The 21,948-nt window shown below is 38.8% G+C and overlaps 2 protein-coding genes and 1 non-coding gene across 3 annotated transcripts in view; 2 read left to right on the top strand and 1 right to left on the bottom strand.

Moving 5' to 3' along the window:
- Positions 1 to 8,446, top strand: part of STOX1 (storkhead box 1) — a 64,817-nt gene extending 56,371 nt beyond the window's left edge. Inside the window, exons 2-4 of the mRNA XM_052641194.1 lie at positions 1,087 to 1,239; positions 3,291 to 5,625; positions 8,299 to 8,446. Coding sequence (XP_052497154.1) covers positions 1,087 to 1,239; positions 3,291 to 5,625; positions 8,299 to 8,446 — 2,636 coding nt within the window. The remainder of the gene's footprint in view (positions 1 to 1,086; positions 1,240 to 3,290; positions 5,626 to 8,298) is intronic.
- TRNAR-CCU (transfer RNA arginine (anticodon CCU)) lies at positions 6,328 to 6,400 on the bottom strand. Its single transcript has one exon. It is a non-coding gene; the product is annotated as a tRNA-Arg (tRNA).
- Positions 8,447 to 15,490: 7,044 nt separating the features above from the next.
- DDX50 (DExD-box helicase 50) overlaps positions 15,491 to 21,948 on the top strand; it is a 32,351-nt gene continuing 25,893 nt past the window's right edge. The window contains exons 1-3 of the mRNA XM_052640179.1: positions 15,491 to 15,667; positions 19,209 to 19,505; positions 21,825 to 21,900. Coding sequence (XP_052496139.1) covers positions 15,578 to 15,667; positions 19,209 to 19,505; positions 21,825 to 21,900 — 463 coding nt within the window. The 5' untranslated portion in view covers positions 15,491 to 15,577. The remainder of the gene's footprint in view (positions 15,668 to 19,208; positions 19,506 to 21,824; positions 21,901 to 21,948) is intronic.

Here is a 21,948-nt window from a genome sequence, read left to right as displayed (position 1 = left end):
ATGGCATCCAGTCATCACTTCATGGCAAATAGATGGCGAAACAATGGAAACGGTGAGAGACTGTTTTCTTGAGCTCCAAAATCACTGCAAATGGTGACTGCAGCCATGAAATTAAAAGATGCTTCCTCCTTGGAAGAAAAGCTATGACAAACCTAGACTGTATTAAACAGAGACATCACTTTGCTGACAAAGGTCCATCTAGTCAAAACTATGGTTTTTCCAGAAGTCATTTATGGATATGAGAATTGGACCATAAAGAAAGCTGAGTGAGCACTGAAGAATTGATGCTTTCAAATTGTGGTACTAGAGAAGACTTTGAGTGTCCTTTGGACAGCAAGCAGATCAAACCAGTCAACCTTAAAGGAAATCAACCCTGAATATTCATTGGAAGGACTGATGCTGAAGTTGAAGCTCCAATACTTTGGCCACTTGATGCAAAGAGCTGCCTCACTGGAAAAACCCTGATTGCTGGAAAAGATTGTGTGCAGAAGGAGAAGGAGGCAACAGAAGATGAGATGGTTGGATGTCATGTCTACCTACTCAATGGACATGAGTTTGAGCAAACTCTGGTAGATAGTGAAGGACAGGGAAGCCTGGTGAGCTGCAGTTCATGGGGTCCCAAAGAGTCAGACACAACTTGGTGACTGAACAACAACAACTATTGGCACAATTACTGAGCTTTTTATGGCTATATATATTATAAATAAATACTTCCATCTGTGCTTATCTCTGGTAGCTAATATGAAAAAATGCTTTGAAAGATGTGAATTGCCATGTAAGCCTTGACTGACCTGAACTCCAGTAGCACTTTGAGTTTTCTTATGGAAACTTATTATCTCTTGCTTATAAAGTAGTGAGAACTATCACAGACTTCTTAAAAGTAGAGATCATAAAGTAAGCTTTTTTTAATTTTTCCTGTGGTTTTTATCATTGTGTGTATAATGTTAACAGACTGGGTAAAGACTGATGAAAGAATAGCAGTTCCACCTGATAATCCATCTTTATTTTTGATGAACTAATTTCAAATATTTTCTATCCTGTATCAAATTTGTCACTTTTTTTTTTTTTTTCAAATCTCCAATTTAGGTGATGTCTTTCCAGTGCAAATGAATCCAATAGCTCAATCTCAGTTTATACCTCTGGCTGAAGTTCTCTGCTGTGCTATATCTGATATGAATGCTGATCAGATTGTAGTAACACAAGAATCACTGTTGGAACATTTGATGAAACGTTACCCAGGTAAAGTAACAAGTTTTTCTCTATCAGTTCATTGCCTGTGTTTGTTTTCTATTTATAAATCATCTTAAACACATAAAGTGGGCAATATACAATTTTTTTCTTTTATGGATTTTTTTTTAAATTAATTTTTGGCTGTGCTGTGTCTTTGTTGCTATGCTTGGGCTTTCTCTGGTTGCAGAAAGCAGAGGCTTCTACTCTTCGTTGTGGTGTGTGGGCTTCTAATTTTGATGGCTTCTCTTGTTTCAGAGCACAAGTTCCACGTGCTCCGGCTTCAGTAGTTGCAGCGCGTGGGCTCAAGTAGTTGCCACTCATGGACTTAGTTGCTCCAAGGCATGTGGAATCTTCCTGGACCAGGGATTAAGCCTGTGTCCCCTTCATCGGAAGATGGATTCTTATCCACTGTACCAGCAGGGAATTCCCATTTTTTTTCTATTATAGAAACCTAAATTAGAGCCCTGTCAGAAAAAGGTCTGCATCAGCAAATTTATGAGTATTTCTTTTATCTTCCAGATGAACTTTTTCAAAAATAATGTTTACGGTAGTAATTTAATTAAGTCAGACTCTGTAGAAAGGAGGGCAAAGCAAAAAATGATTAATCTTCTCCCCATGCCTCCTATTTTTTTTTTTTTTCTCTCAACCGTGCTCTGAAGTATGTGGGACCTTAGTTCCTCAACCAAGGATCGAACCTATGCACCTTGCCGTGTAATTGTAGTCTTAAAGACTGTATCTACCACAGAGGTCCCTGCCTATTCTTAAATTGCAACTTCTATCATTTATAGTTTCTCATGGACTCTTCATATATTGTATTTGAATATCTGTAACCTTTTAAAGCAACAAATTGGATCATTCTATGCTTTCTTTCTGGGCTTCCCAGGTAGCACAGTGGTAAAGAATCCGCGGGCCAACCCAGGAGAGGCAAGATGTGGGATTCAATCCCTGAGGTCGGGAAGATCCCCTGGAGTAGGAAATGGCAACCCACTCCAGTATTCTTGCCTGGAAAATCCCATGGACAGAGGAGCCTGGCGGGCTACAGTCCATGGGGTCACCAAGAATGGACACCACCTGAGCAACTGAGCACGCACATATACACATTCCTTGTACACCTTTTCTTTTTAAAGTTAAAGACAGATTTTTTAATGTCTTCCTGTTGAAGCATGTATCGACCTCATTCTTTTCATAGCTACAGGATATCCCAAATGCACAGTTACACAAGACTATTTTTCATTTTCCCATTATAAAATATGCATATTGTAGAAAAGTCCAGAAAATATAGAAAGGTAATCACTTGTAGTACCACTGCCCAAACAAAGGGCTTCCCAGGTGGTGCTAGTAGTAAAGAATTCTCCTGCCAATACAGGAGGCATAAGAGATGTGGAGAAAGAGGGCATGGGAGTCCATTCCAGTATTCTTGCCTGGATAATCCCACATGCAGGAGTCTGCCAGGCCACAGTCTGTAGGGTCATAGGAGTCGGACGCGACTGAAGGGACTGAGGGACGGAGCATGCACTCGAAGGAAACCAATATTAACAGGCTGATGTATTTTCTTCCGGTGTTACACTTTTAAAACATTGTTTTCACAACCTAAATATAATTTTGAACCCTGCTATTTGGAAAGGGAATGTCTTTAAAATTGTTACCTTCCTTTTTTGAAAAACTACCATAATCCAGATGTTAGGTGGTTACCTAACATCTTACCCAAGCACAGACTGATTTTCATTTTTTCTTTGGATTCTTACTAAGATTTAAGCTATGAGGCTGTGGTTTTCAAAAACTTCTATGTTTGCTCTCAAGAAGTCTTTCCTTAAATAAAATTTAAATTTGTAATGAGATCATTTAACTTGGGGTTTCTGTTTGAGGGAACTCATTTTTTTCCCTCTACTTAATTGGTAACCTACCCATATATCTTTGTGTAGACCAAATTATATTCCTATTATTCAATTGAACTATCATTTTTAATGCTTTGACATTTTAATTACATATATTAATTGGTTCACTCATTAAAAATATTTCTTATTCAGAATCTATCAGGGTAAAATTCTTGTTTGTTTTAGGCATTGCAATTCCATCTCGAGATATTCTTTATACCACCCTGGGAACTCTCATTAAAGAAAGGAAGATTTATCATACTGGAGAAGGATACTTCATCGTTACTCCTCAGACTTACTTCATCACAAATACAACCCCCCAAGAAAATAAGAGAGTTCTGTCAGATGAAAATTCCCAGATGCCAACTTCCATTACGTATCTGGTGAACGTGGAGAGCTGTGCAGAGTTAGCCAAAGAAAATGCAGCCCTCATTTCGCATTGTCATTCTTGCCGGTGTTTCCGTGATGTGTGCACTCAGGATGTACAGGAACCACCAGCTGCTGTAGAAGTGACTAGCAAAGGGCAGAAAGGTCTTGTGGAATCCAAATCTTTGGTACACAATCAAGCAGTTTCAGTGTCTGAGGAGAATCATGTCTGTGAGAGTATCAAACCTTTACCACACACAAAAGATAGAGAAAAAGTCAAGAAGTTTGGCTTTAACCTCTTCTGGCGCAATATATCCAGAAAGGAGAAGTCCAGAATAAAGCTCAGCAGTTTCTCTGCCCAGTTCCCACCAGAAGAATGGCCCGTCCGAGATGAAGACAACATGGACAATATCCCTCGAGACATTGAACATGAGATAATCAAACGAATTAATCCCATTCTGACTGTTGACAACTTAATCAAACATACTGTCCTGATGCAAAAGTATGAAGAACAAAAAAAATATAATAGCCAGGGTACATCCACTGATATGCTGACACTCAGATATAAGTATTCTTCAAAAGTGGGAGTTAAGAAAAGACAAGGCTGGTCTGTAAAGCCTCGAAGGCAGGGTCATTTGCATAGGGACAGACACAAAGCCAGGGGTCAGGGAAGTGGGGCTCAGCCGGGAAATGTTAGACTGGAGAAACACCCCAAGCTCCCTGCTACACAGCCTACCTCCACAAATGAAGCAGTACTTCAGAACCCACTTGGTGAGAATCCATCAGGACTAGGTCCCCATTTGATTTACAAAAAGCAAATCAGTAATCCTTTCCAGGGTTTGGCTCCCCGAGGGAGCCCAATAACCAAAGGGCACAAAATCCAGAAGACCAGTGATTTGGAACCCAATCAGACTGGACCAAAGGGAAAGCCTGTCGAAAGGTCAAGGTCTTTGGTTTCCTCAAGAATCTTTGAGAGTGAGGCCAAACGGCTATATGGTGAACAATGTAATGATATACTGAGAGAAGAATCCACTTATGTGAATCACTCTACTGTCAAATCTATCAGCGATGATTTTAGAGACCACCTCTTAAATTACTCTCAATGTAATGGTTTGCAAAATGGTAGTAAATGCTGTTCCTTCCGGGAGAGCATGTTGAGATGCGACGTGTATGGTGGAGAAAATGAGGCAGTCCCTGAAGTCCCAAGGAAGAGTTATTCTCATTTTGACAAATTAGAAGAGACAGAAGAGACACAGCATGTCCTGCCATCTGGAGGGTCCTCTGCTTTAGACCAGGCATCCTCTGCTTGTAGATTAGTTGACAATACAATACACCAGTTCCAAAATCTCGGTCTTTTGGATTACCCAACGGGTGCGAAACATTTGAGACAAACTGAGAGACAAGACCGAGACTCTAAAGAAACTCTGATGGGAAAGGCACGTGTCCAAGAAGCACAGACTGTGTGTCTAGAAAATGAAGGGCTTTCTGATGATGGCCAGGCCTTGTATCAGAATGAAGTGGAAGATGAAGATGGGGCCTGCAGTTCACTCTATCTGGACGAGGATGACTTTTCTGAGAATGACGACTTAATTCAAATGCTGCCTGACAACATTCAGTTTTCCTTTCCAGAGGGAAACAAGTGGAATCATTTAGGAAAGCAGAAGGTGACAGAAAGGCCTCTGACTGAGTACGACAGCAACATACAGAGGTTTGAGCCTCAGGTGCTTAAAGGAAATGAACAATACAAGCTCACTAACCCTGGTGAAAGCCAAAATCCCAACCTTTCTGCTGAAAACTGTATCCTCAATTTAGGAATAGAGTGTGGTTTTAACTATGAGGAGGAACCCAGTGTAGCTGAACATGTACAGACCTCAGCCCCTGATGATGGAAGTGTGTTTGATTACTGCAGCGCAGAGAGAGCCGCTGCTGAGGCCGAAGCCCTACAAGGCTCTGTTGGTGATTCAGGAAAGAAACCAGGTAGCCGGAGTCAGAGTGCTCAGAGTCAGGAAATGAGAAAACAGTTCACACACAAGTTGGAGCTCTTCAACACTTCGCATATGCCAGCGTTGGCTCAGGATGTCCAACCTGAACGCAGTCACTTGGAAGGAGCAGAAACCCAGAGCCTGACAGGGGATAGTGGGATAGATTCTCCACGGTAAGTGCACGCATAAGTGACCAGCCACTAAGCCACGGGAATTATTAAAATCAAGGGCATATTGAGTTAACTAGCGGGAGGCTCCTGCGTAAACCTTTTATAATAATGCAGTTCTGCCCGCCTTTACTGAGTCAATTATATGAAGTTATAATGAAACTCTTACACAATAGGATAGAGTTCATTTTTAATATGAACCAAGATTTGACTGTTCCACTGTTCCACTACTAAAATCTTAAGTTATTTCCAAAGATAGGAAGGAACTACCATAAACCAAGCGCTTCCTGAAGTGAAGGTTGGATATTATCACTTAATACTTGGTTCTGTACAATATGAGATAGAGATGTAGCTATTTTCCATGAATCTTTTCCACACCAATTTGTTTAAATAACATTGCTCAGAGGAGAAACATAAAAGTAGTTTGGTCATAATAGAATAGTTGAGAAATACTGAAAAGTATTTTTTCTCTTTCTTTGTGGCCTTGTCATGGAGAATGTGGGATCTTAGCTCTCCGACCAGGAATTGAACTGGCATGGAACAGGAATAGACCTCCAGGGAAGTCCCTGAAATTATTTTTATTTTATTTTTTATTTTTTAAATATTTATTTATTTATTTGGCTACACCAGGTCTTAATTGCAGCATGTGGGATCTTCAGTCTTCATTGCAGCATACAGGATTTTTTAGTTGCAGCATGTGGGATCTAGTTCCCTGACCAGGGCTTGAACAGGGGCCCTCTGCATTAGGAGTGCAGAGTCTTAGCCACTGGACCACCAGGGAAGTCCCTGAAATTATTTTTAAAAGACACCTATAATCACTCTAACATCTAAATATTTTAAAAATCCTTTTTACATTTGGTGTATTTATAACACTTCTGTCTGAATGTATTGATCTGTATATTTTGTCTGTTGAACTCACACTATAGTTACTATTTTGCATGTTGCTTTTTCAATAGAATATAATGAACATTTCCATGTTATTAGTTTTCTAAAAAAGCATCTTAAAATTTGGTGTATATATATATATATGTTTTATTATTAAATAAAATTGTGTACCTCATTTTGAAACAGTAAAGTAATACAGAAAAGTAAAACTAGAAGTCTCCATTTCCCAGCCTTTGCCATTCCTATTCCAAGGAGGTGACCCAAATATTCTTAGCAGTTTGGCATATATCTTTCAGACTTTTTCCCATGCATTTACAACTATAATTATTTTCTAACAACAGATTGTACAGAGCTGTGGCTTTCTTTTTTCACCTAACTTATCATGGATATTTTGTAATCAATACATATATATCCAGCTCATTTTTAAAAATGGCTACTTAGTATTATATTATGTGGACTCTTGTTATTTATATAACCAGTATTTTCCTTCCTTTGACATTTCAATTATTCCCAATTTTTTGCTTTAATAACTCAATCTGTAGTAAATTGTTGTTATATAAATGTTTGCAGACATTCTTGATTATAACTTTGGCTGAATTCCTGGGAGTCTGCATTTTTTAAACATATGTACTTTATTGGGGAACAATATCCAAGATCTTTCCGCTTGAATAGTTTATATTGTCGTTAAAGTATCAAAACATGCTGTCTTTGAGGCAAACAATGGTGGTGTGAACCAGTAACCCACGGGGTACCCTTTTTTTCTCTCTCTGGTAAAAGCAAAAACAAAACCAAAAACAAACCCAAAACAGAGAGGAGAAATTGACATGCAATTGAGAATTTTTTTACACAGGTTATTAGTTCTCCTACCCTGGGATCTAACCCATGCCCCCTGCTGCAGAAGCGTGAAGTCTCAACTACTGGACCACCAAGGAAGGAAGTCTCTGAGAAACTGCATTTAAAAAAATTGCTTATAATGTGGTTTTCTGGAAAGACTTTTTATAACTATAATCATTAAAGACACTTATAGAAAAAGAGAGGGGAAATAACATTTGGATATCAATTATGTGCTATAATTGTTATGAAGATTAGGGAGACAAAGATGAACAAGATGTTGTTGCTGCCTATAGGAAGCTTACAACTTAGTCGAAAAGACCAACAAATGAACAAACACCAAAGTGCGAACTCTTCATAACTGTCAAAGAGATGTGGAATTAAGAGTGATGTGTGGGAAAGACACATTTGAGACATCTCAATGTAATAGACAAGAGAGGGAGAAGAGGCAAGGTGGGAGAAGGGACTGTCAAAAGCAAAATGCCAAACCAATAATGTGCATTGGCTGAAGCAAGGCAGGTATGTTGAATAAGAGACTAACATAGCATACAGCCCTTAGGAAAGAATCGTTGTCAATATGAAAAATATTATAGTTGGCTTTTCTCTACCATATAACTTTTCAAAAAAGAAACAAATTACACAAGAAGATATTGGTCACTGCAGTTGTATAGAAGAGTTTTTCAGGGAACTTACTATTTCTGACTAGAATATACTTGATGCTAGATCTAAGAACAGATATTTAGAAAATGTGAACTTCTTAGAAAGCAGCTGTCAAATAATTGAATTGCTTTTGGAAACCCTTTAAAATGTAAAAGAGTACTTTAGAGTTTTAAAGGTTAACTTACTTTATAAGTTAGTTCCTGTTAGTAAATGTACTGCTTCAAAGAGTACCAAATGAAGATATAATGCCTTGGTTAGAAACCCTTTTAAGGGCAATAATTCTGTTATTTTTAATATCTTTAGGACACAGAGTCTGGCATCTAATAATTCAGTCATTTTGGATGGACTAAAAAGAAGACAAAATTTACTGCATAACTTTGAAGGCACAAAGAGCAGTCAAACACTTACATCCAGCTCCTTACTACAACTCACTCCAGTGATAAATGTTTAATTTTTATTTTTTTTGGAAACTCTTGTAAAAACGTATAGCATTAATATAGAGTGTTTTCATTAACTGAGTTTATAAGAATTCTCTAAAGCCAAACATATATGTTATTAATCTCATTACATATTTTGTTGTAGTTAACTGGCTTTTTCCCTTTTTTGACACTGATTTTTTTGAAGCTTATTATAAATTTATTGGGGGTATATAGATTGTTTACAATAAAAAACATGGGATAATTGCTCTCCTAATTAAATATAATTAAGTTGACTATCAGACAGACATTTATTAGTTTTTCAAATACATAAGATGCTAATTTACTACCCAGTAGTGAATTTTGTACTCACATCAATGCCGAGTATTTACGGTAAGCGGATCTCACCAGATTTCAACACAGAACTCTAGAAAACAGTGTTTTAGGTACATAGATAATTTGTTTGCAACTAAAGTCTTTTATCATCAGAAAGAATTTGTATAGATGTACTGAGTACTGATACTTTACAACAAGAATTCCTTCTATCCAATCATTGCTGCCAGGGATATTCTCTGTGACCAGCTTTAACATGAGGAAATGGCTCTACACTGTAATTGAATGACAATATCCAAAATACCTGTGGCAGTAGGCATATGGCTCAACTGTTTCTCTGGCTTCTCCCCATGTTTGAGGCTCTCCATAAAATGGCTGTGAGGAGTCAGGATGCTTTCAATGGTGGAGATAGAAGGGAAGCAGGATGGCTTGTGAGTAAAAGGGAGATTCTGAATTAAGAGATTTAGAGAAAAGGTGGAAGATGGCTGATAGATAATTTTCTACATTTGATCCTTTTTGTTCATCATAATACCTACGTAGCCTCACCAGAATTTTTTCTACCAGGTCTTTTCAGACCAAGTAGTAGAATGGTCAGTTCTTTCGGGTCTTTCGGGTTTAGGAAACACATGGGGCAGTCAAGACTGGTTTCAGCGTGTTGGGTAGATGATAATGCTGACTTTCAGTTGAGGGGGTGTTTCTTGTTAGGGACCAAATGATGGTCTCTAGGACCTGAGTCATGTTTACCAGAAAGAGACAGGATATGCGCTCATCCTGCCTGGCCAATCATGTAACGCCAGCTACTCCTGTAACTGAGACAAAGAACTGCCTGTATATAAGCCGCCATACTCCTTTGTTCGGGGCTCTTGTCGGATTCCCTTGTGTGGGATGAGACTTGGGCCCGAGCGCGCTAGGAATAAACAAACTCCCTTCTTGCGTTTGCAATAATGTGGTGGACTTGCTCTCTCGGTCGGTTCGGAGATACGGGCTCGGAGCATAACATTTCTTCTAAGAGGTTTCTAAGGATTGTCAAGGATGTTTGAATAGAGACTACTTTCCAGCTCTCACCATCCAGGTAACAGCAAAGGCCAGAACGATGAAGCTCAGCACTGTGGGGAGCTGCCTCCAGGCCCTGTGAGAGTGCAGAGGATCTGAGACCAGACGCGCCCCTGTTTCACTGTGGTTGGATCACTCACTCCTGACAGCTGGTTTTCGTGGCTCTGACCAATCTGCCATGGCATTCCAAGATTAACTGTGGTCACTGGGATATTCAAAAAACCCTGGGTAAAGTACCAAGGGTTATCTGGATAGAAAAGCCCTGTGGGGGAGGCAAAGATTTAGGGGGTCTTACAGCTTGGAGTCAGCACCAGTGAATGGAAGTTAAGAGAAGAAAAAAAATTCAGCTCATTATGAAGAACTTATTAGATAAAACTATCTGAAGATGAAGTAGGCAACTCTGTAAACAAATGAACTTCCCACCATTTAGGACATTCAAGCAGAGGCTTGGTGATCCCTTGACGGGTATGCTGTAGAGGTATTTTCAGTACTTTTCTTAAAAGCATGACAGAACTAGACGATTTTGAAGATTCTTTCCACCAGTAGAGTGAAGGTTATATAAAAATATATCCAATTTTTTAAAAAAGGGGAAAAAAAGATTCACTAAGGGTCTTGTGAAATACTGAACTCACTCAAAATGCCCAAGTACTGCTTCCAGGTCTCCATGTCTGCACTTTCCCTACCAATCCTTGGTAAAAGGAGTACCGACTACGCTTCTTTGATCCTGGGCCTGGACAATTGTCTTAATACAGTGGGGAATCCAAAGTCTTTCGTGACTCTGGCCACATCTAGGGACCAATGAAATCTATCTAGTTTTTTCAGATACATTTGATACTCTCTAAATGTATTAAAGGAAGCCTATTATGAAACCAGTAAATCTGCCTTCTGTAAAACACAACATATCCACAGATATTAAAGTTGAGTGTACATGTTCTTAAATTCTTGTTTGGGAGATTATTCTCTACAATGGGTGACTTGAATTTATTTTCCCACTATTAATTTTTGTGTGTGGAAATTTTGCTTAATGATTTTCTTTCCCACTTCTATCTGTTTGCTGAGAGAAAACCGTTCTCTTGAAATAGCGTTGGTGACCTGAGTTTAGGAGTCAGATGAGTTTAAATCATAATTCCAATCCTTCATAGCTGTATGATGGAGAAAGTTACCAAGCTTCTCTAATTCATTTTTTCTCATCTGTAAAGGAAGATAGTAATGATATATACCTTATAAGAATTGTAAGATTTGAGAATAATCTATTTAAAGTGCCCAAAGCAGGAGGCACCTGACATTGTTACGAATATATGTGTGTATTTTTGTATATTTATTCACAAAACTCATCTATACTTGGCCCATTATAGAGGTCTCTTGTTTTTGCCAGGTTGTCTGGAAATCCTCCACTTAGAGATTCAGTCCTTCAAGATTATAGAAAAGTATCATTAACCAAAATCCAGACATTCCTGGGCAAGGTATTATGCTTTTGGCTAACAAGTTTTCAGTTAATCTCTTATGCTATAAATAGGAATAAAATATGCAAAGCATGGGCTTATTGTGGCTTGTCATATAATGTGAGATCACATTCTTCTTCTTCTTCCTCTTTCATCTGGGATCTCAGACCCCTCAAAATCCTCAGAGTAGCTGGCTTCTGTAAACAATTTTCAATATTTAAATAATCCTAATAGAAACTGTACATACCCTTTGCCTAACTCCTTGCTAACTGAAATATCAGTTTCTTTGCCAGTGGCTAAACTTACACCTACTCAGTAATGCAACCCTATCACATGCTGGTGTGACATTGTTAAGCTCCATTTGTATCTCATTCTTATATTAGAATAATCATGAATCAAATATTGCTAAATGCAGTTTAGCAGACAGAATGTTTCACAGTGTCAGTTCCATGAGGACGAGTAGAAAGAGCCATAGCAGAGAAAAAACTGGGATCAACTGCATTTTGGGAGTCCATCCTACAGTTACCTGAGAAAGCTTTCAAGGAAGGGGAAGACAGACTAATGCCTAAAAGGAGTGTGGGAGAGATATGAGGGTCATGAGACAAGAATGGCCAAAGGATATATTAAAAAGAAACTCATGACTATCTTGCTGGCTTCTACAGATCTTTGTCTCACTTGAAATCTTAGAAATTTGTTCTCTTTTCAGTAGTGAAAGTCACTTAGTTGTGCTTTGTGACCCCATGGCCTGTCCATGGAATTCTCCAGGCCAGAATACTGGGGTGGGTAATCATTCCCTTTTCCAGGGGATCTTCCCAACCCAGGGATTGAACCCAGGTCTCCCCGCATTGCAGGCGGATTCTTTAGCAGCTGAGCCACCAGGGAAGCCCAAGAATACTGGAGTGGGTAGCCTATCCCTTCTCCAGCGGATCTTCCCGACCCAGGAATTGAACTGTGGTCTCTGGCATTGCAGTGGGTTAGCAGTAGCTATTCCATTTCTTGGGGAATGGTGCCCTCTTCTGAAGAAACTGAGTGATTTACTCAGTTTGATTGAAACTTTGATTCAAAGCTTGTACAAAGTAATTGACTAAAGAAACAGACCTTCTTCCTAAGGTTAAACCTTTAAAAAGCTTTCCCAAATAATTTGAATTATGAGCTAGATACATATAGAAGTTATACATGTGCTAAATAAATATGTTCAAGGCTGTCTCCTTGCCAACACTGTCAAAACCTGAAGCTAAAAGAAATAGAAGTACCTCTGTACATCATCTCCGTTGTATTGTTATATCAGGGGATCCCCCCAATTCCTTGAACTATCAGCAGGAGAGGCATTTTGCCCCTATTTTACTAACAAAAAGCCAGGTTTTACAGCTGGCCAAGGTCATGTGGCTAGCAAGGGTAGAAACCACCTTTTCTTGTTCCCTCTTTCATTTTCTCCTTAGTACTCTCCTCAACCTCTGCCTTCAACATCTCTTGACCCATTTGTAGCTGCCCCTTAAACTGTTTCCATGTCCTAACATTTTAAAATGGTGGTTCAATTCCTCACATAATCTTGACATGAAGATGGCAAAATGGTTCTTTTTACCTTCTACTTTCTAACTATGAAATAAAAATAAAAATCTAGCCCACTAAGGTTTGAGAAAGACCAGAGAGGCAGGTTTATAATCATCTTGTTTTTATAGAGTTTGATGAGCCAAAACCAAGGCAAGGAAAATCTTATGGAATGTCACAACAGAGCAACAGATGAGGCATTTCAACTCTCAAATTTTGAGAAATTGTATCAGGAACTCTGGCAAAATATTTGGAAAACAAAGATGTTCTAGTAATACCACGTTTTGAGTTACTTGTACATTTTAATTATTCATTCTATCCCCTTTGTGTTCCCCCCAATAAATTTCATCATCTGTATTAATCTTTTGAGACTTACAGGGACCAAATATGAAAAAATGAATTATCCATCCCGTCATCTCCATTCCTAGCGTTTTTGTTTGATGCCCACTGAGAACACATGTAGTGGTACTCCAATTTTTTTCAGCTAAGCCACACTTTAGTCAAGTTATTTATGACTCAGTTTAATTTCCCCACCGTTGCCCTCTCCACCTGACACAGACAGCAGTCAGAGTTTTGATTCAATGAGTTTGGTGCTTAGAATGTAGGGTTTGTAGAGTGTCCCAAACCATAGAAGGTCATTCTAAAAAATACTAATATACTTATTAGTCTCTTGCCTAGGGAGTCTCAAACAGTCTAGTCCTTTTTCAGACCTGTTGTGTGACCTCCAACATAACAATAAATGCCAAAAATAGTTGAGGCACTGAAGCTTTATCTGTATTTGATTTTCAACTATAACATAATAACAGCTATTCCTATGATTATCCCAATTTTGTACATGTGACATTCTTACACATCCACTCCTGTGTTTCTATGCACATCATACCTTGTTGTATGGCTACAAAGACTTCACAGTGGTAGGACTGGGAGTGGGTGTGAGAGTGGGACCTAAAGGTTTTAGAACAGCACCAGTCTAGAGATGCATAGCTATTATGATTTAGGGAGAGACAAGCATTTTTTCACCATCAACTGAACACCCCATTTGTTCACAGTACTGAATCCATAAGGTCACTTTAGTTAAACGTATAGCCCCTGATTTCAGGCCAACCCATAATTATACAGAAGACCTGTAGCAATCACAGATTTATATTTGGTGTTTCAGTTATTCAAGACGAATAATCAAACTCTAGGACGTGTCAGTTCAGTTCAGATGCTGTTTTGTCCAACTCTTTGGAGAATTGTAGTAAACTGAAATGTTGCCAAGACTTAAATTGGATACTCATGTTACAAAGCTGGTGTGCTAGACATTGTCAAGAGGTTTGCGAGTACCCCTGCACCTACATCTCAATTTGTTTTTTCTCCACTGAAGAGTAAATAGGTTGATGAGATCATGAAGAGATAAAAAGAATGGGGCTGTGAAAAGAAAGTCAAAAACAAGCTAGCACCAGTAACTAAGAAAAGATATATGCCAAAGAGCCCTTTGTATTATCAAAAGGTTTCCAGTTTTGTTCAAGGTTGTAACTCACGGTCAGTTAATAACCATAAGTAAAATCCTTTTATCCATTGCAAATACATAAGCTTCCGAAGACATTTTAGGCTTCTTTCCTAGATTTCTCCAGATTTTCCCTATTATTCATTTTATGTTTTATGGGAACATCTTTCCCAAAACGTTTGGTAAACTCAAAGCTTTCAGGTTCGTGTGGCAGAGAAAGCAATGATCTGGGATTCAGGAGATGAGCTCTCTAGTCCTCATTGTGCCACTGACAGTGTGACTTAAACCAAATTAATCCTCTTCAGGGGGTTGTGTGCTGAGTCGTTCGGTCGTGTCCCACTCTGCGACACATGGACTGCAGCCCGCCAGGCTCCTCTGTCCATCGGTATTCTCCAAGCAAGAATACTGGAGTGGGTTGCCATGCCCTCCTCCAGAGGACCTTCCCAACCCAGGGATCGAATCCGGGTCTCCCGCATTGCAGATGGATTCTTTACCGACTGAATCACCAGGGAAGTCCTTTACAGTGTTAGTCTCCTCTAATGTCAAGTGAGTAGGGTGGGAAGGACCTAAAATGAACAAAGGATTAACTTCACAGCTAAAACTCAGAGGGAAGGTTGCTCGGACCTGGCCTTCGCCCCAAGCCCACCTACTCCGTTGCAGACCCCACGACGCCCCTTCCCATCAACGCTAGGTGGCTGGCTTCGCGCGTAGCCGTTAAACGTTAACGCCTCACTCCGCAATGGGCGGGCCCGAGGCCAGCAGCTTCCGGCGGCGAAAAGCAACGCGACGCGTGGCGTTCGCTTAGCTCTCGCACGGGCATGTCCTCCTTCCAGCCAGTCGCGCCTGTGAGCCACGCTCCCCCGCCTTTGGGGTTCTCCCCAACGCCTGCACTGCACGCTGGGAAGCTCCAAATTATCTCCGCTGTGCTGCGGCGCATTGTTCGGAGTGGGGGATGGGGAGAGAAAGCGGAAAAAAAATGCTGAACATCTTATGCTAATCAGCTTGCGTATCCTTTATGGAGATTGGCCAGGGTTTTACTCTAGAAGCCAATTATTTCAGAATAAGGGTGGGTCAGTCGAGACTCTTCGCATTGATTGGCTGGGAGACGGCGTCGCAAGGAAGGAGTTTAAACTGGGAGTATCCGGGATTATTTTCCTCCGCCGTGCGATGCGTGTTCCGGAAGTGACGCACTGCCTTGGCCTGGAGGCCGTCCAGCCCCCGCTTCCTTTCACGCTGTCGCTGCCCGTAGGTGGTTGTGGCCACGGTGCCCAGAGGGAGGCGGCAGCAAGCGGTGGAGGCGAATGATGCCTGGGAAACTCCTCTGGGGGGACATTATGGAGCTGGAGGCACCCTTGGAGGAGACCGAGAGCCAGAGGAAGGAGAGGCAAAAGGTGCGCTGAGGATGGGCCGCGCCTCCTGGGCAGCGCCGGCTTGGGCGGGGAGGGAAGTCTCCCTGATGGTCTGTCACCAACCGGGCCGGAGCATCCGAGGGCCTCTCCTCGCGCCGGCCTCGTTCCTGGGAGGTCGCTCTGGAGCCATTCCAACCTCCACATCCCCAGCCGGAGAAGGGCAGCACTGGGCTTTGGCCCAGCCTCCCGTGGTCCCCCAGTCCTTCCCGTCGGCGCCTAAGAGATGGGCAGACTCAAGTTCTCATCGCGGAATCAATTCTTTCCTCTTCTTAAGCAGCGAGGCCTGTCGTTTGGTTCTCGTTGGCCGTCTTAGAAGATGATTTAAGAAAAACGATTGCCTTGAATATGTGTAACTTCTCCGTCATCCTGTCCTGTATGCGAGAATCTTGGGGAAAGCGATCTTAGCTTTACAAACCTCGATAACGGGTCAGTAGAGGATTGAGGAAAAGTGTTACAGCGAACATTGCCAGGATTTGGCTGATAGAGATCATGTGGGTTATTATTGTTTTTGTTGCTGTCTTGCTATTATTATTAATAGTCTTTTCTCATAGTGTTCTCATTCAATTCATAAATATTTATTGAGCCTAATTTATACCAGACTCTTTGCTGGGCACCAAGAAGGTCCCTGCCCTCAAGGAGTCCGTTAGAAGAGTTGCAGAGACTTCCCGCCCCACTTCTCAAGAGACTTAGAGAAAAGGAAACAGAGCTTTGGAGGGTAAGGAAGCAGTATTGGAAGCCTGACACTTGACCAAAGAATGAAAATATTCTGCATAGTTCCAGAGAGCCAAACCTACCCTTCTGACCTTGTCAACAAGGTAGACCTGCAATTCCAGCCAAGCAGTTATTTATTTATTTATTTTTTATTGTGGTAAAATACATGTACCATAAAATTTACATTTACTTTTTAAAATTAATTAATTTTTTTTTGGCTGCCCTGGCATGTGGGATCTAGTTTCCCAACCAGGAGTTGAACCAGGGTTCCTTGTGTTGAGAGCATTGAGTCTTAGCAACTGGACCACCAGGGAAATCCCTTTTTAAAGTATATAGTTTTGTAGCAGTAAGTACAGTCACATTTGTTTGCAGACATCATCTTCATTGATCTCCAAAACTTTTCATTCTCCCAAACTGAAGCTCTGTGCCCATTAAACATCAACCTCCTCAGTTGCCCTGTCTCCCCATCCTTTGACAGCTACCATTCTCCTCTCTGTCTCTATGCATTTGACTACTCTAGATAACTCCTCTAAGTGAAATCATCAAGCAGTTATTTTAGTTTTTGCTCCTCCAAAAATACTTGTCCCTTGTTTGGCATCCATATCCTGTCCATCTGTCAAATTTTAGTTTGTGTCTGTTACAGCCACTCCAGTGGACACATACAGTAATCTCATTCCCCCTTACAGTCTTGTTCCAGTGCTGACTTTATAATTTGATTAGCGTTTATTATGCACTTCCTTGTAAAGTTAGCTCATTCTTCCTGTGTGTATCCTTCCCCCAAATTTCCCAAAGATTGCTGAGGGAAATTACCATATCTTTGCCCATGCTTATATTTCACTTTATCTTTGTAAATTGGTAGTTTTCACATTGTAGTTTCTCCAGATGTGCTCGTTGATTTTCCTTTAGTTATGAAAGATAACGAAAGATTTGGAAACAGAGTACCAACTAATAGAGCATTCAAATAGTGGTCTGGCATTGAGATGAAGGTAACTGGGTTTGGATGTGTTGAGATATGGAGCTGGGCCTTAGGTTCTCAGAATCGGAGTGCAGGTTAGGAAGGAAGCCTGGAAATGTATGTTGAAGCCATGAAAATGGTATGAAAGTGTACATAAAGAACAGAGACTTAAGCATCTGCAAAAGGAGAAAGAGGAAACATCGAAGAAGATAGAGGTAAGAGAGTTAAGAGGGGACATTGTGTGTCTTGGAAGCCAGGAAAGTGGAGAATGTTGAGCACTGTGGATCTGATATGCAACAGTGTATTTCATCACCTTGGGATATTGCTGGGCCTGGACCTACAGGTCTCATTTTACCTTGCTTCATCTCCCTGAAGTGCAGGGCCCAGGAACAATTCAAACCCCAAGGCTGGGTCTATAAATAATCTTGTTTGTCTATAGAACCTGTTGGTTTGATGAGATGTGAGCTAGTTCAGTTAACTAAAGATCAAATGATGTAACATATAACTGTATAGCTTGTATTAATGTAAAGCTCTAGTGTTTACAAAGCATTTTCATATATGTTATTCATTTTTCATAGCAACTTTTATGGATGAGAAACTTATATGTGAAAGTATTCTGTATAAACTGTGTAAATCATGGTGAAATATTTTCGTGGTGGTAGTTTTAACAAGACTAGTCATTACTGTGTAATTTATTTTGAACGTTTGATCAAGTAATTTTGAAGTGCTAAATTTCCAAAACATTTCTTGCTGTCTGCCAATATTAAAACACTGGCCACTAGCTTGGCATTTCAAAACTAAAGTTGCAGAAAGCCACCTCCTTTCCCCCTTTTTAAGTGCTGTTAACCAATTTTTTTTTTCTTTCTGTTATTCAAATTTTAAAAACTTAAATTTCTGGGATTACTAATACAGTTGTCCTTCCACAGGAGTATTAACAATCATGGTTTTACATAAATTACATACTTTGGTTTCTGTTTATCAGAGTTCAGAGAGGAAGCATGATGTGAAAAGAGCATGGGCTTTCAAGTCAAATAGCACTTTCACTTGCAGGAAATCCCATATGTGGGTCTTTGGCAAGTTACTTATATCTGAGAACTTGTTTCCTCATCTGTAAAATGGCAAAGCTAATACAGGTTCCCTATCCCTTATCCAAAATCCTTGAGGCTAGTTTTGGAATTCAGAACTCTGGGGATTTTTAAAGGGTAGCATCTCGGTAGAGTTTGGGGCCCCCAACCTATAATCAAATGCTTTAATGTTAAATATGAATATTCATACTGAATGGAATAAATAAAGATTATAAGTAGTTTTATGTTTTCTGAAGTCAAATTTTGGCACAAAATGATTTGAGGACAGGTAAGGTTTTGTCTCCAAATAAGTTACAAAAAAACTTTCGGTTTTCAGAGCATTATGGATATCGGAATTTCGGATAAGGGATTATGGACCTGTACTTCCCTTATAGGGTTGTTATGAAGATTTAAACAAGATAAGCTGAAAACATTTTACACAGTGCTGGGTAGGTACTCAATAAATCTTAATTTCTTTCTTGAAGATATTAGAAATTTTTGCTTTTTAATTTATAGTCGAGTTCTCATTCTTTTACTGAAAAGGAACTAATCAGTTTCCCTTAAATGTTATAATGGGATTAGAGAGGGACTAGAGGCCAAGTCTTAAGAGTGCAAGAGTTGGGATGAGAAAGAAAACAATGGATAGCAACTAGTCTAGAATTCTACCAGCTAACTTTTTAAGATTGCGATAAATTGGGCTTTGCTGGTTGGGGGGAGTCATACTCTAACTTCTCTAGAGTCTTAAAAGCAGACCTCGTGACCCTCCTGTCACTGCTTCTTTGTCTTTCCACAGAGTGATAGAAGGAAGTCAAGGCACCATAATGACTCAGATGAGAAATCAGAAACAAGAGAAAATGGTGTTACAGATGACTTGGATGCTCCCAAACCCAAAAAAGCTAAAATGAAAGAGAAGCTAAATGGTGACACCGAGGAAGGATGTGATAGACTTTCAGATGAATTTTCTAAATCTCATAAGCCAAGAAGAAAAGATCTATCAAATGGAGATATTGATGAACATGAAAAAAGATCAAAGCGAGTGTCATCTTTAAATAGTTCTACTCATAAATCAAGTGATAATAAACTAGAAGAGGTATGGATATTTTTTTGTTTTGCATTTGACATTATTCTTGAAATAGAATTTGATTTTTGTAGACTAATTAGAATTGATTTTATAATATTTCCTGCTTAATGTCCAATACCCTCAGTTGGACTGGGGGATCTATAGTGCTGAAACCTGAGCCTTTTTTTCTTTGTTCCTTGTTTTTTTCATTATATTGCCTTTTTCTTGGTGCAGAGGTTGGTGGAGAGGGAGTGGTGGTCAAATTTAAACCTTTCCTGTACATTGGGTTCCTAAACAGATTTTCCAAATTGCTAATTTATGGTCACCTACTTGTATTCTTGTGGTTACTTCAGTCCTTGCCAGTACTCATTAAGTAAATTCTGACTTTTCTGAAAACAGGGTACATAAAGTCTTCTTGATGTTGTATATTTTGCCTTATTATTATTGTACTTCTGTAACAACAGCAACTTTAAATGATTTTTAGGTCTTATTGTAATTCAGTCTTAAAGCTGTTTGCTTTTTTTAAGCAGAAATGACACATATACAAATGATCTGAAGATCTCTGTTCTCCTGGGTATTAATTTTTGGGGGAGGTATAGAAAACATGCTTAGTATAGAATTTTCATTTCTAGGTCACTGCTTTTATCAGTATCTGTTAGTGTAGGTATTTTCTTGCACTGAATTTATTCAATTTGTTTTTGTATCTTCCTCTAGCAGAGTTCATAGGTTTATCTAGGTGTTATAAATTGTCAGTAAATTACTCAGACCTTCAGAAAGAAACAACTTTGAGATTCTTAATAACTTCGTGTTTAGTATTCTTTATATTTAAAAAATCTGATAGTTGCTCTTAATTTAGATACATGTGAACTGAATGTGCTATCTTTGGGAAGCTTTGAGAGAAGATGTTGAATCCTTGCTTTACAGTGTGGTGCAGTTTGTGAGTTTGCTATCTGTCAGGAAGCACATCTGTTAGAAAGTTGATCTAAAGAAGGCCCTGCAAATCTGAGTTGCTCAATAGTGGAATGTACATCTTGCTGTGTTGGGATTTTTGCCTGCTATACTGGTCTGTATTGTAATAAGCTTTACTGTTTATTATTTTGTTTAGATTATGTTAGAGTTCAGGAATTCTACTTTTAGGAGTTTTCTTCCTAAAGGCATAATCATGAGGTGTGCAGAGTTGTATGAATCAGTATCTTATCACAGTGATGCTGATAATAGCAAAAAATTTAAACATCTTAAATGTCTGATAGTAGACAAATTGGTTTAATAAAATGTTGCTATATTCATGCAATAGAATGCATTGATTCTAAAGAGCATAGGTATGTTAAAAAGATATTCAGTCTATCTTATTAAATGCAAAAAAAAGCAGATTACAAAATAGTATATACAGTATGATTTTATTTAATTTAAAAATGTATATATGCATAGAGTGAGGATTGGACAAGTATGTGTTTCAAATGTGGTTTTAACTGACCAGATTGTAGATAACTTTAAAATGTTTTTCTATTAATATATGGTTTCTAAAATTTTTGCAATGAAACTGTATTACTTTTGTAATAAAATTTTTTCTTTTAATCTTAAAAAAATAACAGCATTTAGGTTTGCTTAAATGGATTACATTTGCATTTGATCTTATGTCCTTCATCTGGTTCTTGGTTTGAAAATTGCTATTGTGTATGATTTTATAATTATTTTCTTTAAACAACCGATAATAAAGTTTATAAATATATTGTCTTTGTTCTATATATGCATTGACTAATATACAAAGTTTTCAATAGATGTTAAATTATAATATATGTATGTATAACCTGATATATATGTTAGAGAAATTTTCAAGCTTACAGGAACTTTTCCTTGTATGAGTGAACTAAAATATGCTTTTTAGATTCACAGAACAACTTACTTAACTTTTAGAAACAATTTACTTTCCTCATTGCTTAGTTTCTTTTGAGGCTGGTTTATAGTCTGGTGTTAATCTTGTAATTAATACTATCTATATCTGTGAATATGGAGTTATTGAATAACTCTTCTGTAATATCTTAGTCAAGTGGAATTATATTTTGATTTATGTAGTAAATGTATGTCTAAAGGAAGTTTTATGTGTGAATTAATCGTTTTTAAATGCTTTATGGGAAAATGTATTAAATAAGCTTGATGTTTAAAGGGATACTTTTGAGATTAAAAGAATTTCCCATTAATTTATCTTATAAGTTACACAGTTTTTGCAAGTACTAACGAAAAATTGATTTGCTAGCTCCTTTAGTAAAACTAAAAGCAGTAAATGCATAAAAGATTCTAAATACCTAGTTGGATATGAACTATATTAGAACTTTGATTTCGTTTTGACAGACCCTAACACGTGAACAGAAAGAAGGAGCCTTCTCCAATTTCCCTATTTCTGAAGAGACTATAAAGCTTCTGAAAGGTACAATGAATTTTAATGCATATGCAATTGAAAATCTAAAACCAGATT

The sequence above is a fragment of the Budorcas taxicolor genome, chromosome 5 (assembly GCF_023091745.1).
Source record: "Budorcas taxicolor isolate Tak-1 chromosome 5, Takin1.1, whole genome shotgun sequence".
In the NCBI taxonomy this organism is placed as follows: domain Eukaryota; kingdom Metazoa; phylum Chordata; class Mammalia; order Artiodactyla; family Bovidae; genus Budorcas; species Budorcas taxicolor.
The sequence above is the reverse complement of the archived record's forward strand: the minus strand, read 5'-3'. Positions and strand labels throughout refer to the sequence as shown.